This window comes from Zootermopsis nevadensis, unplaced genomic scaffold (genome assembly GCF_977971745.1).
Source record: "Zootermopsis nevadensis isolate Lab colony 2312 unplaced genomic scaffold, Znev_1.0 Znev_ptg000018l, whole genome shotgun sequence".
Taxonomy (NCBI): Eukaryota; Metazoa; Arthropoda; class Insecta; order Blattodea; family Termopsidae; genus Zootermopsis; species Zootermopsis nevadensis.
In genome coordinates, this window is record NW_028259150.1 from 4,459,219 (window position 1) to 4,481,069 (window position 21,851).

At 35.3% G+C, this 21,851-nt stretch overlaps 2 protein-coding genes across 5 annotated transcripts; one reads left to right on the plus strand and one right to left on the minus strand.

Annotated features, from left to right (window-relative positions):
- Positions 1-250: 250 nt before the first annotated feature.
- LOC110837384 (ceramide-1-phosphate transfer protein) lies at positions 251-5,703 on the plus strand. Its single transcript, XM_022079465.2, has 4 exons — positions 251-545; positions 2,367-2,578; positions 2,852-3,027; positions 3,421-5,703. Exons 1-4 carry the CDS (start codon positions 403-405, stop codon positions 3,544-3,546), a joined length of 657 nt encoding a protein of 218 aa, XP_021935157.1. The 5' UTR covers positions 251-402; the 3' UTR covers positions 3,547-5,703.
- Positions 3,655-20,080, minus strand: LOC110837380 (uncharacterized). Of its 4 annotated transcripts, XM_022079437.2 has the most exons (14): positions 19,157-20,079; positions 18,851-19,000; positions 18,356-18,532; positions 17,763-17,952; positions 15,984-16,152; positions 15,159-15,312; positions 13,690-13,884; positions 11,331-11,492; positions 10,836-10,929; positions 8,919-9,078; positions 8,280-8,448; positions 7,967-8,125; positions 7,213-7,393; positions 3,655-6,009 (listed from the first exon to the last, which is right to left on the minus strand). In XM_022079437.2, exons 3-14 carry the CDS (start codon positions 18,527-18,529, stop codon positions 5,936-5,938), a joined length of 1,881 nt encoding a protein of 626 aa, XP_021935129.2. In that variant the 5' UTR covers positions 18,530-18,532; positions 18,851-19,000; positions 19,157-20,079; the 3' UTR covers positions 3,655-5,935. The 4 variants fall into 4 exon arrangements, with proteins under 4 accessions (XP_021935129.2, XP_087207275.1, XP_087207276.1 ...); XM_087351149.1 differs by lacking the exon at positions 18,356-18,532 and having other exon boundaries at positions 19,157-20,080; XM_087351150.1 differs by lacking the exon at positions 7,213-7,393 and having other exon boundaries at positions 19,157-20,080.
- Between the last annotated feature and the right edge of the window lie 1,771 nt (positions 20,081-21,851).

Sequence of the window (21,851 nt, forward strand, 5' to 3'; positions counted from 1 at the left end):
ACATACGCCATAACAACATAGGTACCTATGTTGGTATTTCCTGTACTACACTAAATTGGTTATTATCACATTGCAGCGTTTGTTTGGATTTAAATTTAATTATTATTCACCTAATAAAATTATGAACACCTTAAACTTCCAGTAAAATTTATAAACACAATATGTGAATACACCAATAAAGAGAAATAACATTTCAATAATATAAGTTATTAGGTTGCATAACTTATTTTCATTATCTTGATTCGTATAGTATCTGTATCTAGCAGACGACAGATGTTATCACGTCAGTTACGTTGCTGAGCTGTGAACATAGATTATTTGGCTTAGTATTTTTGTAGTTTCATTTCTTCAGAAATAATTACAATAAAGTGAACTTTCAGCTGATATATTTTACATAGTGTTATGGCTACTTCAGATGCAGTTGTAAAAACCACTGATGCAAAATTCAATATTCGTGTGGTACATGATACTTTTTCAGCTTCTCTTCTCGACGATGATGATGTCGAAATGGATAATTATTTATTAGCATACAAAGAACTGTATAAGTGAGTGTGAAAGTTTTCAAAACTACTGTTTAAAGTACATCCATAATATAATGGCTTTTTATCTTGTATGGTACAAAATGTTGAGGTTGTTGTATTCCTATCATTATATAGGTAACAACACTGAAAGACAGATCTCACACATAGATGTCAGTCATCATAAAATTAAAATGATAAAATTAATGGTGGCATCAGCAGACTGAAATCCTGTGTTTCTTCTCTGTTTAAAAGAAAATACCACTTATTAGGTTTGGTGTAATGATCCCACACCCAAGACGAAGTTTCTCTCAGGTGCTTCAGTAACAACTAAATTGAATTGTATTAGATCTAGTAGGTTGAGTATAAGAGAACTTTTATTCCTCACTCCTTATTGACATACTCTTAATAACAGCCTGAATAATTGGTTGTGTGTGCAGCTACAATCTGGATAATTGAGGTTCATTTCTAGGTAGGAGTAGACTTTTCTTCTGTCCCGATCAGAACTATATCTGGGGTTTACACAGCCCTTTATCTAAGAGGTATATGGGGCCAAAGTATAAGTTTTATTATTAACCTCTATCTAGTGAAGAGGTCTGGAATATATAGTGCTTTATTTTTTTACCATCATGCTGCAGTGCACAAAACCTTATGCCTGTAAACTTTACCATTTGATTTAAAAGTATAAGTTTGGTCATTTAGTTCATACTTGTGCAATCTATAGTAATGTTTAGTAGCATACATTATTCTGAGGAAAACCTTTTCAAAAGATTTTTGAACATGAGGCTAGAAAGGGGTCATAATATAAATGACCTTCCTCCAACAATAAAACAAATATTTTAACAGAACCCATAATATTTGCTGATGACACAAGTGTCATAATTTCTAATAAAAATTGTGATGATTTCTGTTCAACATCAAACATAATTCTGTCTCATATGAGCAAATGGTTTACTGCTAACAAGCTGCCCCTAAATCTAGATAAAACAAATATAATAAACTTTATAACAAATAACTCACCACAATATGTCTTAAGTATTGGTTATAATGGAAAGTATATACAAGAGTCAATAAATTCAAAATTCCTCGGTTTGAAAATTGATAATCACCTAAATTGGAAAAATCATGTTGATAAATTGATACCTAAGTTAAGTGGAGCATGTTATGCAGTTAGATCTCAATTGCATGTCAGCAACACTGACACACTCAGATCAGTATATTTAGCCCATTTTCACTCTATAATGAAATATGGAATAATTTTGGGGGGTAATTAATCAAGCAGCAAAACTATATTTTGATGTTTGTCCGCATTTTTCTGTGTTGTGCTGTCTTGTGTACAAGTAGAGGCCTTGCGACGGACCAATCCCACGTCCAAGGAGTCCTACCGAATGTCTATAGATCGAGCCAATGAAAAAGTTGGGTACCGGAAAAATGTATAAACATTGTGAAACTGGAAATATATATATAAAAAGATACTCTCTTTACAAAAGAAAATTGTTAGATTAATGGCTGGTGTCAAACCTAGAAGTTTATTTAAGAGATTAGAGATCTTAGCATCATTACTTTAGGTGAACCCTTTGTTTGTATTATGTGAAATTTATGTAATAGTATGAATTGTACTTTATAATATGTATTGTATTATTATTATTATGACTTTTTCCATATCCTGTTTTCATCTGACTATCTTCTGGATCCATGGAATGTAATAAAGATGTATGTATGTGTACATAGTCTAGGGTGTGGTCCTTGATTGCTCAGACACTGGAACCATGTGTTTGAATCCCACTCAAGGCATATACAGTATGTGTGTGTACTTATAATACAATTAAAAATATGTATTTTTTCCAGTTTTTTCCAGCTTATGGGAAAAGTATTTGGCTTTGTTGCATCAGATGTGAAAAGCAAAATAGAAATTCTTGAAGACCTCCGTAGAGGGGAAAATGGAGAACATTTTTCAACTGTAAAGAAAATGATTAAATATGAAAGTGAAAATGGGCTTTTAAATAAATCTGACTACACTTCTGGTAGCCGTACCTTGCTGCGACTACACAGAGGATTAGGTATGACCCTGAAGATGATGCAAACTTGAGTAATAGTAAGTTATGAATGACAGCTGACCAGGTTTTACATTATATATATATATTACAGTTTCTGAAAGAAGAAACATCAATTTATTATTTAGTTTAAAATGATTGTAAAATTGGAGTCAATGAGAAATCATTCAGTGATTTGATGGCTAATGAAAGAACATAACATCATTTTGAATCTGCCTTTATCAATTCTTTAAATTATGTCTGGCAAATTATTATGTGTTACTTGCATTTCTATTAAAGATTTCATCAGGCTATTCCTGCAAAAAGTAGGTGATCTTTGTGATGAAGATAAGACATGTGGTGTTTGTCAAGAAGCTTACAATTCTACATTAGCCAATTTTCATCCTTGGATAGTACGTAAAGGAGCAATTATGGCAATGTATGCTCTTCCCACCAGGGGAGGCTTACTGCAGAAGGTTTGTTTTACATATCAGACTAATTTAGTTAAGTTAAATTTGTGTTAATATGTTCTAAAACAGTTTAAGATTGAATGCTATCACTGACTGGTTAGCACTTCTGCATGCTGTGTTAAGTTCACAGCCCAGAATTTTTCCCCAGGTCCCAGGTGTTAGGTTAGTATGTTAAAAAAGTCATGATTGCTTGTCTCCACAGAATAAATTAGTTAGAAAACCTTGTGGTGGCTCATCACCCAAGGTCAAATTACATACATTTTAAAAAAAAAATGTTATCATCAATTTTACGAACTTATTAAAAGTACTCAAGAACAGAGTAATCTTCAACTATTTGATATCAGTTTAACATATAAGTAACATTTTATGTATTTTCACAGACGTTAAACTCCTTTGCAGGTATGTGGTCCTGATGAAGTGCAGCATGCAATAGATATACTGCCAAAAATGTTACAAGTGACTGATGATGCCTATGATCGCACTCAAAGACATTATACTGAAAATGATCTTCATGACTTGCCTTAGCTTGCCCATCTGGTTTACTGACATTCTGTAAAATGGGTTATTTGATATGGAACAATGCAATAACAGAATGTTAAAAGCTGAACCCTTTAAAGCCAAAGCTCATGAAAGTAATATTTAAAAATTTATTCTGTATCACAAAGTAAATACAACACTTCACCATTACAAAGATCAACTGGTTATTGCTGTGTGAGGAAATATTCCTTGCTTAAAGTGACAGTTATACAAAACCCATAAATACAAAGTGAAGTGTTACTGACTTTTAAAGCAGATGGTACATATAGTTACCATTCAGCTTTAAATAGTTAATTGGGTTATTTGTGTGGAAATAATGAAAGCAGGATTGTGAAAAAATTAATATTTTAAGCATTTATAACAAAATTAAGGTACAAAAGATTACTTTAATTAAAGATCTATACATTTTAATTAAGTTTTTATTCATCTTATTTGGGCAGCTTTGAGAGAAACAATGGGGAAATACCCAGTAACAAAATCTGTGTGAAGTGAAGGACTTTAATTTATCAGTAAGCCATGAATTTTAGATTACAAAAATAATATAGTTCTTTTGCAGAGGGACCACAATTTCTGTATTAGATAGTCCTTAAGATGGTTTCCTTAGGTTAAGTAGAACAATTCACCCAGTTCATGAATGCTCAAATATGTTAATTTGCTTCTTAAGATTAAAAGAGATGGAAAATAAAACAAATAATGGAACTATTGAGTTATGAATTTTGGTGCTCAAATAAGGGGTTGTAATATTTAGAGAGTTAATTTTAGTGACCTTGGAGTTCAGATATATTCATAACACTGACATGGGTCATAATAACTGTAGCTGTTTATCCTGCAAGTAGTTATCCTTCTGAAAGCTTAAGTGATTCAGTATTTCTTGAGACAAGTAACATTTAAAAGGTTCTTTCATAGGTGCAATATATCATATGCTATAACTGATAATCCACCATTTTTCAGATTCTTGGTATTTTAATATTACCCAGTTTCTCTTTTTGTACAACACCTTTAAGAGAATAGCATGGTATACAGATTACATTAACAAAAGTAATTATAAACTTGTCCCTGTGCTTGTATGAAATATGGAAGAGTGAAGGTAAAAGTCCATACATTCTTAACTTCAGCATTAGATGGAGATAATGTTCAGCTTCACATTCCAACCATTATGCTCTTGAGGAAAGGTTACCCATTAGAAAGGAGGTTAGATGTATCCCCATAGTTCATGTGCTTGCAGTTTAAGGAGGGAAAATTCTTGCCCCTGCTTAGTAAAAATTCTGCTTCCATGTGAGCATTTATCAGTGTGGGCATTCATCCGTGTGAGCATTTATAACAGTGGGCTTTCTTCTGTGCTGAATTTTCATGTGAGCTTTTATCATGTGCACATTTATCTGGTCACCTATTTTCTTATGTATGCCATGTCATGAATGTCTCTCAGAACAGCAAAAGTGCTTGTTACAAAAACAGAAATTCCCTCTTTCTTATCAGTGAAGTGGTATTAGTACTAAAATAAAAAATGTGCAATTGTTGGTATTATTTCCTAATGTACATAACAATTTATAATATGTCCTTGGAAACATCTGTAAGAAAATTTTAACAGCTTTAAAGTAATGATTAGATAAGTAGAGAATATGGTTATCAGTTACCATATCACATGGTTAGTAAACAGTTATCAAGGTACTTTGAAGCTTATATATTAAATTAATTATTACTAACTGTTAAGATTATATTTTATCTGTATGAAACTGTACCTGGAATTACTTAGTGAATGTACTTGCTTCCTGTATTATGATTTAGTATGCCATTGCAGTTTATAAAGACATTACCTAAAACACCTGATTTTAGGTTAACTTGGGGGTTATGGTGAGATTGCAGGAAGGAAAGAATGCAGTTCCTATCTTATATGTATGGTTTCAGATATAAATCTGGTTTTCATGTGCCTGCCTGTAATATTTTCAAACATTTGGTTGTTGAATTACTTTAATACTGTTTGAGTAACACACCTGCCATATTTTTCATAGATTTTTGTTGAATATTTAAAATCCCTCCACTTCCCTTTCAAAAGCTAGTGCATTTAATTTTTGTGTATGGGAAATCAACATTCTTGGTAGTATTTTTTGTTATGCAATACCAAAATAAAATATTTGATGTAAGATATATGTGTGTGTTATTTTCTGCTGTATTTACGTTAAAGATCATTGGTAAACTTCTACCAGACTACATGGGTCAACAACCCTGAAGACAGCCATCTTCAGACTCAGCACTGTGAAAACCCCAAATAGTACAATCAACTTCTTACTTTACTCTTCCTTTTCATGGTTTTCAATCAAAGTGTTTCATATTCTTGTTCTTTTTATTCATATTCAGTGAAATGAAATTCATTTATAAATTATGGCACTTCAGTTGATGCATTATGAACTTGCGTAGTGTTATCAAGGACGTAGTGACTTGGCATTAGCATTCCTGTAAATAAAAAATAAAATATGTCAATACTGTCTTAGGTCTGCATAGTATGAAAGTAATATTTTGCATTCACTTACATTCTGTTTATATATACACATACATGCATGTGTTTGCATGCACGCGTGTGCGCACACACGCACACACACATCCTCTCATTTACTCTCTTACATAACACAAAGGTTGCACATTGTCATACATGTCATTATCAAGAAAGGAGAACAGAAGTTAATGCAAACCTTGCAGGAATGTTTATTATCTACTATACCACATAGGTGGTCCATAATTTAACATAATTGTCAGTTCAGGGGATTTAAACTAATGAGTTGTGATTACATAACTACAATATTATTTATTTCACAATCATGTTTCATATTCTATTGAAATATCACTGTTTCACCATGACAATTCAAGAAATAAGTATACTTTGTACAGTCATGTTCATGCTTTAAAAGCAAGGATTCATGTAGACAGTCACTGAAAAGATACTAGCCATTGTGTAACATTAGAAGTCTGTGTTAGGATTGTGCATCCTTACATCATTCTGCACTGTTGTCATGAATATTCTGCTGTAGACTAATATTGAAGTAAAATTTTCCTTCCTCCCTTTCTTATTTACTTTGGTACAATTTTAAGGAAGTTTGAACATGCCACATTTCTACATAAAATAGTAACATTGTCGCTATCTCCTCAAGAGTTCATAGTCACTGAGCTGCTATTAATGGTTCAAGCAAAGAAGCCTTGAAAATGTCCATGATGCCTGAAGAGGTAATACACATGCTCCTCAGAACAGTAATGTTGAAGATAGGGAGTTGGGTGGATAAAAGTAAGTAAATATGAATAGTGTCACTTAACAGTACGACGCTAATGTAAGGGTGAGTTCTAGACAGCATTGAACATTGGTCTGCCTTGTCAGAAATTTCAGTAAGGAAAAAAGGTCTGTAACTCAGAAAGAAAGCTTTCTCATGCATATTTGCCAGACCTTAACTTACACCCTGCATAGAATAAATAAAGTGAATTAATATTATTCTGTCTAGGATGGGACATGTTCCACACAAAACTAGGATCAGAAAATGTGGTTTAATTTAAGTAATATTTGCTGGTAATTTAAACTGGATTGTGAACAATATATAAATTTAAGCAATTAAATCCTGATCATATACCCAATGGAACACTATATAAGAAATAATTACATTTGCAACGTACCAGCTATGCAAGCAGTAAGAAAGCAGGTTGCACTGCCCGCAATGAAAGCTCGAAATGCTACTTCAGTTATAACTTTCCTCTGACTGGGAGCCAATGGTATCAAAGATCCAATTGAAATAGCAATTGCACCAAAATTTGAGTATCCACAAAGAGCATATGTTGCTATCATTTCTGATCGTGGCTGCAATAAAGATTAATTTTATATCAGCTCTCTTAATTCAGTATTAAAAACCTATAAGCAACATTCAAATTAGATTCACACATGACATAATTTTCAATCTTAAATGTTAACATTATAAGAAATTCAGAAAAAATTTTCATTAGCAAATCAAATGGGAGGAGAGCATTTGGAAGACCTAAGCACAGATGGGAGAACAGCATTAATATGGAAAATACATAGAGTTTGAAAATGTGGACTGGATTCATATGGCAAAGGATAGGATACACGTAAGCAATAACATACTTTATCTTACAGGATTCAATTCAGTGCCTACTGATGCACGAGTTCAACATGGTAATGAATAAGATAAATTGCATTTTTCAGTCAGATTACAAATTTGAATTATGAAGTACAGAATAAAATTAACAACATAAGATTTGTAGTTTTGAAAGTCCATGCAAGAGGAAAGCAGGTTTTATGAATTCAGCACTTATCACCTTGTTGTTAGTTTTATTGATGTAAAAGAAAATAAAAAGTTAGACGTGACGCAAAGTTGTACGGAGATCTAAACAATAAAATGAAGTTCTCTCTTACCGAAAGTTTCTTGTCCAACTTAAGTTTCCCAAGCTGCCCATAAGCTACAAACTCATTTATTGCAGTCTTCACTCCAATGAGTTGAGCGACATCCTCACATTCTTTCCATTCTACACCAATCACCCACGCCAATGGGATAAGAACTTTCCCCATAAGATACTGAAACCAAGATTTTCATATATAATCCAAAATGTTTAAGAACAGGTTTTTAAATTTTAAGTATTTCTTTGGTACTAAGAAATAAGTTGTTTTGAAGCTAGAAAAGAACATATTTATATAACAAGAACAATATGAGTATGTAACTGTTCCTTACCTCAGACGTTAATCCTTCTATGCCCACAAGTATGCCAAGCCAGGAGAGAACACCATTCACGAATGTAATAAATGAAAGAAATCCAATAATATTGGCAATAATTGCTAGCACTAGTTGGAGAGCAGTCATTGTTCCTTTCGTAGCTGCATCCAGCACACCATATTCATCACTGAAATAAGTTACCATAGTCACTCATGCTCTGAAGTATGTATTCAGGCACTCAAATCTGGACAATTCTTTAAGCATATATATTTTATAAACTTATGATGAAAGAATTTTTGACCCAATGACTGATAGTTAAGACAATGTTATATCTTCCATGCTCCCTAGTGTCATGTTTAGATACATCTTTTAAGGGAACCATATTCAGCAATCTGTTATAGCATGGCAACTTCATTCTGAGCCCTGAGGGCAGGGCTTTTGCAGGAGAATCCTCGCCCCTGTCAGGGATTAAACCCTGATCACCCAGCCTGTAGCCAGTCACTATACAAGTCTGAGCAAATCAAAGTGCCATTTTACAAGGAAATTCTAAGATTAATGGAAAATAAATATGGTTGATGCATACTGTTTCTATTACTATATATTTATATCCCAGATTCATTTTTATAAAATGTACTGCCTGTGGGTTTATAGACTTACCCCTTTTCTAGTGTAATGTTTTCAGCTTTGTTCTTGCTCTCTTCTGTTTCAGGATATAAGAGTTTAGAATAACACAGGGCAGCTGGAGCAGACATAACTGATGCTGTTATGAGGTGAGCAGATGAGATTCCATAATTAATATATGCTGCAAAAACTGTACCTGAAATATATGTATAGATATAACTACTGAACAGATCAGGAAAATTCAAGACTGACTCTTGTCAGTCCAATATATCCCATACTTTACATAAAACTCAAATTTTCTTAAATTGTTAAAAATGGTTCACCACACATAAAGTTGGTACATTATACATCACAGATACACAACTTTTAGTTCTTTAATATAGTGAATATTTAATGAAATACAAGGAAAATAATTTATGATTAGGAAGTGTGAAGACTATGCAACTATACATTAATATCTGCAATGTAATAGAAACAACTAATATGGACTAAGTGGTCTTCTGGGTTCTGACATGGTCTGAAAACTTTGATATGTTCCTTCAACACACCATTAACTATGTACATGATTTTATGAAGTTACAACTTGTAAGACCACAATCCACATTTTTACTGCCATAAAAACCTCAAATTTCAAACTAACTACTGCTTCTCAGTTGTACTAGGAGATCCAAGTCTCATCACCAGTCAGTATTTTTCCAGAAGCTCAACATAATCCAACACCTTGCTGAAAGGTCTGAGCAAATTTCTTTTCTTCTCATGTTTTGCTTGCCACTGACATTCTTCACCATTTTATCATTAACTTTCTTCATGTTCTCATCACTGTTCAAAATTAGTATCACAATTTCTTTATTCATGTTCAATTATTCTGCTATTTTTCAGAGAGTCAATTGATGACCATTTCAGTAACTTTTTCCATACATAGATCAAATCTTGAAGGTCTAATGCCGCCAGATTCTTTTTCTATAATACCTTCCCTACAGTCTTGAAATCAGTTCACCCACAAAAACCTGTGTCCCACTCATTCTTCCATTTCCATAGACTTGCTGTAACATTTTATAAATGTAATATTTTTCTCCAAATTAACTGAAAATTTAATGTTGATTCTCTGTTATAATAATGCATTTGACTGTCTCCAGAAAAAGTCAATTTGTTCTCAATTTAATGAACTGACAAACACCACTTACAATAATTAAGTCTTGGTACTGTGTCACATGGCTGCAAGGAATGCACAGCTGTGGTTCTGCAAGGCTGTAGTTTTAATAATTTTACTAGAGCTCTCATGATCTCTTGAAGTTCCCACTACCTGTGCAAGGCATTTAAGAGGCTTATGACGACAATATTCAATCCAAGCTCTGATACTCGAATCTTTCTCCTATGAAAAGTCAAATTGGACTTTTTTGTTTCCTGGCTAAAAGAAAAACGTTTGTAATTGACATGAATCTCAATAGTGTTTCTGTGGGTAACTTGAAACCTAAGACAATCTTCTGAATTTTCTATGACCTTTCTTATTGGTTCTCATACCTCAGATTAGTGTATACTTGTCCATGTCAAACACAAAGGAGATCTTGCACATACTGAACCATAAATGAAAATGACAAGGGAGTACAAGAGACCACAACTTCCTATTGCCACTGCAGCTGACCAGGAGGAAAGTCAGCAAGCCATGAAGTGACTAGTGACATAGGCCAAAGGCCATGCCTACAGCATGGCCACCAAATAACCTTCCTGTACAAGATACAATATCAACCATCTCCCTTGCCCTTTCATTTCTACAGTAAACAAAATCTGGCAAGGTTAGATGACATGTTCTAGGGATTAGTGTAAATATGATACTAATTGTTTATTTCCCAATGGTACATTCACTTGTGAGAGACTGTCATTATTTAAAATATTATTTATATACTGACAAAAGTTTTTGTTCATATAAACCCTATGTGTTTCTATAAAACTTACCAGCAATAGTACCAAAACCTGCTGTCATTATGGCATGCATCTCAGACTTTGTAAGATCGTTGAGATATGGTTTCAACAACAGAGGTCCCTGGGACTAGAATAAATTCAGAATGCAGAAAATTAACTCCATTGATGCATAATTAATTTTCAGGACTGTTTTCTAAAATATGATATAAGCATAGCTTAGAAACTGGTGTGATGATGGTACAAGATGGTAATGAAGTGCTATCAGTCCCTCATTTGAGACTAGCTTGGATCTCTTGTAGCTAACTTATTAATCTACAGATTCATTTTTATATTACCATTCCATTAATAACCTTTTCCCCAAATCCTTTTTTTTCCAAGCTTGCAATCACAAATTGGTATTTACTTATAGTTTCATCCATGCCCACATCAAGTTTCTTGATTTAATAACTGTACTAATACCAGATGACGAATGCTAATGCTAATGCTCCTCATAATGTAATGAACAACTGCTTGTAACAATATACTTACTATGCCAAGAAAGACAGATGCAGCTGCGTTGACTGATTCACAGACAGTGGTTCCCATTAAGACTTGAATAAGCCATCCAATCTTTATGACAATCCATTGCATGATACCGTAATAGTACAAAATATGCACCACTAAGCTCAGAAAAAATACAGATGACATTGACTGGAATGAAAGAGAATATGATAAACTGCGGGAGTTCATGGACACATCCAACTGTTATTAAAGTTGTTAAATATATCTGAAAATGTATAATTGACTGGATAAATTTCACTACCATCAAAATCTGTTTCAATGTAAAAGTAAACTTCATGTCTGGCATCTTTAGACTTATTTTGTAAACATTTACCTTGATATCCTTACCAAATATGTTAAGTCAAAGATAAGTCTGAATGTTTCTATCCTGAGTTTAGTATCATCTTTAGATGGGAGTGAGCAAATGTTGTAATTTATGAATGTGGACCTGTGAATGTTGAAACACTTTAGAATACAACAAAATGTACATTAAAGAGGGAGAAAATATTAGTAAATGAAAAGATTAATTTAAATAAAACTTATGTTATAACAGTGCTGATTATTGAATCAAAAGATGCATCTATTAAAATATAAATGGCAAATAATCATAAACATGTGGAACCAGATTCCAAGCCGCTATTGTCACTGTTAATTGTTCTATCTACAGTTTGTTGCTGTAATGCAGTAGTGTTATTTATCATGCGTTATCACTAACATTCTGGAAGACAAGTAATATCAATGTGCAGGTTTTGTTCAACAGAGCATCTGTAATTGGGAAGCACTCAGGTTATAACTTAGCCACAGACTACCTATTCTGAGAGGGGGTTCTCACGCTTCTCCTTAGTTATATTCAGAAAATAGCTGGGATAGTATTTTAGAATAAACAATAATCATGTCCATATATCTTCCACCCAATAATTTATATTCAAATTACTATTTCTAATTAAATACTAATAACCTCTGTTGTGACACAGTTGTTATATAAGTGAAAGCAAATATTTCATCAGTTTTATCTCTTCTGTAATAATTTACTGTAGCAACTATAAATTTATTCAAACTCTAACTTACATTTTTCTGGAAATTTTAAATTTAATTTAATGAGCTTGATAAAATTTATCATTCACTACTTTTAAACATGTGCCCATTTGTATCCTTTATGAAACCAATATTAGTATTTACAGCAGCATACAATATGATAAAGGAAAAACTAAAGCTGTCTGAAGCATACTCAATGGGACTATCAGAGGGCCTGCCACTCAAAAGGTTATCTGTACAAACCAGGATTAGCTGATGATTCCATTTGCAGTAGCTGCCCTACTCTAACGAAATGGCCATACAGGTATTATGTCAATGTATGACTGGTTTTGTCACTTTGGTGCTTATTTATTGAAACCCAGTGACTGTAAGAAGGTCCCACTGGGCAGAATAATGCAATTTATTCAAGATGCAGAGCTGCTGAGAGAACAAATTATTAAACAAAAATTTGGAACTTTTTCCAATTGAGAAAACCATGTCTTAAATTCATTACCATCTTAGTAACCACATTACAGATTAGGGCGAGAAAACAAAATGGAAAATTAGATTCTGACTAAAATTACAAGCCCTCAAAATGAATTCCCTTTACTTTGTTACTGTTACCACAGGTGGCACAAAGACCTGGTCCTTAACGTACCCCCATAAGAAAAAATCACATGGTGTCAGGTCAGGTGATCGGGGTGGCCAACAAAGCAGCGCATGGTCATTGACAGTCATGCGTCCAATCCAACGTTGTGGCAAATGCTGATTGAAGTAGCCGCAGACGAGGCGGTGGTAGTGTGGCGGAGCCCCATCTTGCTGATAAAAGAAGTCATCATTGTAAGTTGCGGCATTAGCCATTCCTGCATCATCTCAAGATAGGACGTGCCAGTGATGGTTGCCTTGGCGAAGAAGAATGGCCCGTACACCTTCTCTTTGGATATGGCACAGAAAACGTTCAGTTTCGGTGAATCCCAAATGTGCTCAATTGTGGCATGTGGGTTTTCACTTCCCCATACCCGCACATTGTGTCTGTTCACCTTCCCATAAACGTGAAACGTAGCTTCGTCACTGAAAATATTTTTTTCAGCGAAACCGTCTTCCTCCAAGCGTTGCTGCAAACTTGGAGAGTTCCTCTTTCTATCGGCATGTCACATGTTCCCATCCTTTGCACCATTCAAGTCTGGTGATTTTTTGTACTGTGTCAGGGAATTATGAATAACCCTGTATGTTATAAAGTAAAACTTCTTGTAACCCAAATTATAACATATATAATGAGAGTGAATCTACAAAGGAAGTCAGTGTTTCCTACACAGAAACAGAATACACATACCTGAAATGCAAATATGCCTTTATCAATGAGATCACTGCCATAAACAAATCTTGCTCCCATATTGCTATAGTCAAGGAATACAACTACTCTGTCACCAATACAGTGGAAGATATTGCGACCAATAGACCAACGAATGGTGACCAGACCAAGTAAAAACTGGATAAGTAGACCACTTAAGACTGGATACCATTGTATCTGCAACATTACATCACATTTAATTCACTAACCTGTACATTTGCTGTTAATTTTCAGTTGCCAATAAATCCATATTCTTGTTTATTAACCACCTAATGCCATGGATCATAGTCCACCTTGAAAAGCTTATAGTATGGTCAATTGATCAAAAACTGTCCACCTTTTATGGAACCAAAAGGTTCATTACCAAGTTCACAAGAGCCCACTGCCAGTCTCTAAAACCAATCCAACCCTTATTTCCCTAGTATACATTTTATTACCTTCCCATTTATGTCTGTATATATTGTGATGTGCCAAAAGAGCATATGGCTTGCAATGAAGGGGAGGGGCTGCCTAACTCCCCTCCCTGGCTAGTGGATGCAGGCTGTAGGTGTGGCCGCAGTGGAATGTTCCATACAGCATATTCCCCTCCTTAAAAGTACCTTCAAGGAAGCGAATCTTCTAGGTCCTAGGCCTGGAACATTTCACGGATGAGCCAACGGCTATAAAGAGTCACCTCCCCGAGTGCTAGTGGTCTATGGCGAATGAAGCGAAGAGTGTAAAAGAGTGAAGTCAATGGTGGGACAGAAACGAAGAGCGTGAAAGATGAAGTCTTAAGTGAAACAGAAGTGAAAGCAAGAGAGTGCAGAGCCATTGAGTGGTCTGATGTGGTGCTGAGGGCTGAGAAAGGATTGTGCATGTGTGAAGAGCACTGGGTTCATGGACCGGGGTGATTAAGGAGCCAGTGTGTCCAGTGGGTTGCTGAGAGCTGAAAGCTGCGTGCGAAGAGCACTGGGTTTGTGGACTGTGGCAGCTGAGGAACCAACGTGTGTTCAGTGGGGGTGCTGAGAGCTGGAGGCTGCGTGTGAAGAGCACCGGGTTAGTGGACTGTGGCGGCTGAGGAGCCAGCATGTGTCCAGTGGGGTGCTGAGAGCTGAAGGCTGCATGTGAAGAGCACCAGGCTCGTGGAACATAGCGGCTGAGGAGCCAGCATGTGTTCAGTGGAGTCCTATGAGCCGAGGGCTGTGTGTGTGTGTGTGCAGAGAGCACTCAGCTTGGGGACTAGGACAGCTCGACAGACAGTGTATGTGAGCGGAAAGTGTGTGCAAGTCACATACCGGTGGAGAGAGACCTAGAAACTGTATTAAGATAATCACCTGAGTGGGTAGACTTTGTAAACTGATTTATTCTCAATAAATCAAGGTTGACATAGAGTCAATAGTTGATAGACGATAGGCATCAACATCACAATATTGATAGGATAATATTCTGCCACAATATTCTAAGGAACATACCTGTGAACGAGATTTTGAGAATATAAATCCCAGACCCATGATCACAACTATACCAAGACATGATATAAGTCTTTCACTGTCTCCAATAGTATCAATACCAAGAAACACACCTATTGCAATGAATGGCAAGAAGCATATCACTGTCTTTCTGTATCTGAAACAGAATACAATGAACAATTAATTATACATGAATACTAAAAAGAGTTAACTGTCTAGGTATCTCCAATGTGAACACAAACTGCAGTGGTTGAATGGTCAGCACTCCCACTTACCATATGGGAGATTTCAGATTAAATTTATTGACTTGGAGGCCAGCTGTCCACACTAAGACTGTCCTCAGTCCACACAAGTAAATGCTAAAATAGTGCCTTTAAAACATGTCATGACTGCATTCTCTTTAATCTTTCCCACCATTCATTATCATTTTCCCATTCAACATTACAAGAAAACATCTTCAAATAAACATAATAAAATCCAATGTGGATCCCCAGTGTTTCTATGGGAATAATGGTTTCAAACAATAATGCTTTTCCTGGCACACTCAACATTAATTTAAATTCAACCCTTACTTCTCAAGATTTATGACAAATACTTTATCATTACAAATGAAATCAATTTTAAAATATCAAAACATCTCCAATTTAAAAATAGGACTATTTTCTATCTTTACTTTCACACTGTTATTGTTTAAATACCGAGTTTGACATGGCAGTATCATTTAAAAAATCCCCTGAACTCGTGGCATAAAATCATGCTCAGGCCAGGAGGCTAATGGCCACACTTTGGCATGATTTCATGCAAAGGAAATTTCTCATGTTCACTTACCTATGTTCCATTGCAGGATTCAACCACCTATGCACTAGTTTAAAAACATTATTATACAAGGCATTTCCATAATGACTTTTTATGTGGAAATATGCAAGTCCAGAATATATAAGCACCACAATAATGATAAGCATCCCTAGTCCATCACACCATTTCAAACAACGGTCCTCTGCAATACAATAATTCTAATTAGCCTTCAAAATATACACTTAATTATACTGATCTTGAAAAGAACATTTCACATAACAGTTAAATTTAATTTGTGTGTGTTTGTCTTTGCCTTGAAAATAAAGACAAACTGGTTCTCAGAAACAATGAAAGATAATCACAACAAAAAGTCATCACCCAAATATGGAAATAAGATTAGCTAAAATATGAATATGGTTTTGTAAACATATTTTACTACTTCTAAGAGACAAATGTGGGGTCCATAGGGGCAGTGAAGTGTTGCTACTAGATGGCTAATAGAACCTCTCCTCCCCGAATATCAATCCCACCTTCTTGTGGTGGACCCTGTTATCACAAACGAGGCTCTGGTGACCAAGTATGGGTGGGATAACCTTACCATATAGTGTGGAGAAAATGCCTGCTACAATCGGCAGGCCTGGTGTTGAGTGAAGGTGGCAGCCCCACCTCCAGGCTAGGGTGTGTTAGGCCAACAACCTGACCATTCTGAATTTAAACATGTTTTTATAATGTCTACAAGGAAAATAGCCGAATCTGTAATTTGTTGATGACTCAATGCTCACGTAGAAGGATATGAATAGGACAGTACAATGTGAGGACTTTATATCAAAAGGGTAGGCTGGCACAACTTAACAAAGAAATGAAGAGATACAAGCTGGAATTTGTTGGAGTAGGGAAGTACGCTGGAATGGAAGTGGACAGACAATAACTACAAATGGAAACTTGTTCATATATTCTGGAATGCGCACATTAGGGGGGTGGGGATCCTATTCAACAAAAGAATTAGAGATGACTTGTTGGACTGGAACCCTGTGTCTGAAAGGATTATCACTGCCAGAATAAAAACAAAATTTAGAAAGATGTTAGTTGTTCAATGTTATGCACCAACCGAAGATGCTGAAATTGAGGAGAAAGAACAATTCTATAGTCTACTGGAAAGAACACTGATTAACATACGTAAGAGTAATATAATCCTCCTGATGGGCGATTTCAATGCCAAAGTGGGGAATAATAACGAGGATGTTGAGCACATTATGGGGAAGCATGGTCTACCTAATCATAATGAAAATGGTGATTTGCTAATAGAACTGTGTGGGAAACATGGCCTGGTTATAGGTGGCACACTATTTCCCCATAAAGATTGTCACAAGGTGACTTAGGTAGCCCCTGGATCGGGAGGAAACATTCAAAATCAAATAGATCACATCTGTATCAGTAAAGGATGAAAAATGTCACTCTTAAATGTTGGAAATAAGAGAGCTGCAGAAATGTAATTTTATATCCATTATAAAGTAACTTAGAAGTTCAATGATCTTTTAACAAGAATTATGGTCTTGTGATTAGCACTTCAATTTTGTATCTGGGAAATTTGTGTTTGAATTTTAGCTCAGAGAATACCTAGTATGACTGAGACACTACAATTTAATACGTCACAACTGCTTCCTTCCTGGTTATTATCAAATCATGACCATCCTATTAGTCAACTCCACTATGCAGGTGTTAACGCATTGTTAAATCAAAATAAAAACTTCAAGGCTATTTATTTTTAAAATTTAAGCTCATAGTTTACATGTGAGATTAAAATTCTCTTACCTTGAAATTTCCAAAATATAATTGCAGATATGACATAAACAAATACACAAAGATGTGACATCCAAATCATGAATCTGTGTGCAGCACTTTTATAGTCTGAGAAATGGCAATTCCAGAATCCACTACCTCCGTTTTGTGACATACTTGCAAAGTTATCTTCGCCAGGTTCTCCTACAGGAATTTCATTATTCTGAGGATGGAAATATAGAAAACATAAATTACTTGATCTACAAACTGTAATTCATACATTATGGCAAGAGGAATGTTAGAGCTAGTAACATTAACAAACTTACACATATAAAAGTTAATGAAGTTCATAGCATATCACAAACAAATGAGTTTCACTAAAATATATTTGAAACATAAAGTTAAGCTGAGAGATGTTCATGTAATGCTGTAAAATATACCAAAAAATGTCAAGTATATGTATGAATTGTTTAACCCTTGCTGACAGTAGAGTACAACTAATGCGCAGTCCAGCTGGTCATGTATCACAGTAGCACACTGCTAACTGTTAAATCCTGGCTAGAAGTCACATAGTAAAGGATTCAAATCCTCCATCCATACAACAAAGACTGAAGTGCTTGCTCTACCTTAAATGACATCTGTTCATTAAATTCTGCTTCATTATTGTACATTTCAGGTTTCAATAATGTAGTTCTTCTATGATGAGCACTTATTGTGGGCTGGTCTTTATTTATTCCTATGTGATGGTCACCAGAACTACTTCCTGAGTTTAGTGATTCCAATGATACAGATTCTGACATCTTCTGCAAAAAAGATTATAAATACTTCTAAGTTCCTAAAGTCACTTAATGACACAGTTATGCTGTCAGCACCTGGATGATGGAGAACAGAACGCAGGGCCTTATGAAAACAAAGCAGGAGCCCTGACCACTCATTTAAAACATTCGGTCTTGATCTCTGTTCCTCCCTCCCACATAAACCAACAAGAAAATTCATTTCTTTATACACTTTAATCTTTGCCAATAGATGGTGCACAGAGAGTAAGTTATGAACTGAAACAAGGAAACATTTCATTACAGTCATACAACATATTTTACAAAAATATGTTTTCTGATGCTTACCTCATGGGAAGAATTTAGTTCACCAGAGCTTATTTTCTTTTCACAAAGTTCTTGACCACTTACAGACTCATCTGTTTTATCTCTGTTTATTTATATGTTGTGACCACCAAAGACAGAATCTAAGTTGGATAATACTGGCTGAATTGAATTCTGAAAATAATACACACTAGATACAAGGAACGTGATAACAGAGTGGACACAACAGATTCCAGTATTTCTTCAGCCATAAATATAAATCCAACACCAATAGGACCTAACTCTCAGACTCTCTAGAAATTTCTCAGTGTTAAAAAAAGCTCTGTTTACCTGTTGGCAATCACAGTACCATGTAGGTGACCTGGTTAGTCCTGTAAAACTAGTCTGCATACAGGTTTAACCTGTTTCTCAGTAGGTGAGAGAGAATTGAAAGCCTGACAACTGGTACAAACATTCTTACGTCTACGAGAAATGAATTGTGCATGAAACAAAACAGAGAGGGAAAAAATAAAGCTGTACAGTTATCATTGGGTGGCCATACACGCTGCGAGTTACCGGAAGACTTACGTCTGTGCAGACCAACCTTCCGGAAAACCGGAGCGTGTGTGTTGAATTTATCCGGAAATCGAGCCTCCGATAAATCTGCAGTCGCTTGATTTTTTACCTGGAGGTTTACAGAATGTCTACAAGTCGTAACGTGTGTGGGCAGAAACGAGGGTAAAGGCAAGACTTGTAACATTTAGTCATCTCAATCAGTCAGCACAGCACTATACAGCCCTGTTTGTTTCGTCAGTTTCTAGATTACCATTTTTGGCGTGATGGCTGACATAAGATCGTGGCCGAATTCATTCCAACAAACACTTGAGAAACTGCGTATTTGAAACAAGATGTGGATAGTACTGCAAAAAAGATACTGTAGTAAAGAGGATAAACAATATGCGCAGTTCTTAAAGAAAAGAGTTGAAGAAAGTGGCACAGTGTAAAACAAGCGGCGCGAACGAAGTATACGATCCATCTCTATGCTAATTCCACGTTGGATTTTCTATACGACCAGGTAGTTATGCCAGTCCGTCGGCTCTAACCGAATTCCATTCAACACATTTATGCGGGAATGTTTTGGTCTATCTAACAAACTTCTAACCCACTTTGAATGTTTTAGCTTTCTTTTGTTTTTTGGACATTAAAGTAACAGCAAGACCGATTACAATCGTATCGACTTCACTGAACATGTTGTAACATAAACTCAAGAATGAAAGACTGAGCACAAACCTGCCACAAAGTCTCTACGTGTGTGGGCTCACAGAGGTTTGAGGCTTGCCTTCCGATTTTAATCTTCGAAGGCAGGCCTTCCGGTGAGTCGTAGCGTGTATGGCCACCCATAGACATATAATGACAGGCTGCCCTTGAAAAGTACAATTGCGTTCACTATAACTTGCGACCATTGCAAAACAATGTTCGGCTTGTTCATACATTCAAAACAGCATAACACCGATTTCAGTTTTGATGCAACATTCAAAGTGTGTCTGTTATTTGTATACAGTACCGCTAAATTAGATTTTCCTCAATAACCAGAATTACTAACATCATTATTAATAATTCAATCTGAAAATTAAGAATGCATATATTATGAAATTTGGATAACTACGTATTTTAAACTTTTCTTGATTTTTCACTCAGACAATACTAATTTCCATGAGTTATTTTTGAAGTCGTCAACAAAGTTGGTTTGATCTGCGTGCAAAACAGGGTCCATATTAAGCCTGTAACTAATGAATTACTAACTCCGTGGAGCAGAGTTCTTCTTATGAAGCTGACAGCCATTCATCTAGTCAAGAAATTCCACACCACATTTGAACCCGAACATTCCTTATTGTATTCAGAGGAGCCCACCACTGGTCCCTATCCTGAGGCAGATAAACCCAGTCCACAACACTGCGCCTTATTTTCCTATGATACATTTTAGTATTACCCTTCAATCTATACCTATGTCTTTAGAGCGATCTTTACCCTTCAGGATTCCCAACTAAAATGTTTTTAATTTCTTAACTCCCCATGCAAGCTACATGTTCTGCCCCCTCATCTCTCAGCACCCTGTTCTGTTTTTTCCCTTTCTGTGAGAGACCAAGTTTTGCACTCATACAAAACAACCAGTAAAATTATATTTTTGTACATTTTAATATATAAACTTTTAGATAGCAGGTGGGTAGACAAAAGATTCTGAACTAAATGGCAGCAAGCATTCTCTGGATTTAATCTCATAATTTCTTTGTAAATTCAATTTTGATTTGTTACTGTAATTCCTAAATATGTCAACTTTGCCATACATTCAAAGGATTTTTACCTTTATGTTATCATTTTGTTTTGCAGTCTGGTGACAAGTTGTAAACTTATTTCTACATTTACTTGTTTGATATTTTTTTACTAGGACCTTCCTAATGGTGTATTCTAAAGTAACGTTGAAGAGCAAGGTGTCCCACTGCCAAATCTCACATAAACTGCCCGGAAACAAACATGGACCTCAATGGTTGGAAGCTGGTCACAGCTATGGCATGGCCTATTCTGATACATTTTAATCATCCTAACTAATTAAATCAGTATTCCAAATTCAGTGAGAATGCTGAGTAATACTTCTTTGTTAACCAAATCGTAAGCTCTTTTGAAGTCTATAAATAGCTGATGTATCGTACTCCTATTTTTTATCCAATAACTGTTGAATACATATCCTGGATATATGCGAATCAGAATGAAATTCAAATGACATTTTTGGTAAAAACTCCAGATACCAAATGTCATCAAGTTGTGTTCATTCCAGAGATATATAATATACAAAATGACACACAGACAGATCCTCCGTCATGCCTTCATTTTACACAAAGGACACACAAACACCATCAGAAATTCAGTGTTCTTGTAAATAATTTCAGAACTATCTTTACCTAAATATGACCAAAAATTACAACATATATGTAAAGTACATCCTGTAATAGAATGTAACATGACCCAAGATACAAGTGCATCCACAGAT

Excerpts from the sequence above, each read along its gene's own strand:
- LOC110837384 (XM_022079465.2), top strand. The coding sequence starts at position 403 with ATGGCTACTTCAGATGCAGTTGTAAAAACCACTGATGCAAAATTCAAT. Across the intron at positions 546-2,366 it reads GCATACAAAGAACTGTATAA|TTTTTTCCAGCTTATGGGAA; the intron begins GTGAGTGTGAAA and ends TATTTTTTCCAG. Across the intron at positions 3,028-3,420 it reads GGGGAGGCTTACTGCAGAAG|GTATGTGGTCCTGATGAAGT; the intron begins GTTTGTTTTACA and ends ACTCCTTTGCAG.
- LOC110837380 (XM_022079437.2), bottom strand. The coding sequence starts at position 18,529 with ATGTCAGAATCTGTATCATTGGAATCACTAAACTCAGGAAGTAGTTCT. Across the intron at positions 17,953-18,355 it reads ATGAACAGATGTCATTTAAG|AATAATGAAATTCCTGTAGG; the intron begins GTAGAGCAAGCA and ends TTCCATCCTCAG. Across the intron at positions 15,313-15,983 it reads AATCCTGCAATGGAACATAG|ATACAGAAAGACAGTGATAT; the intron begins GTAAGTGAACAT and ends ATTCTGTTTCAG.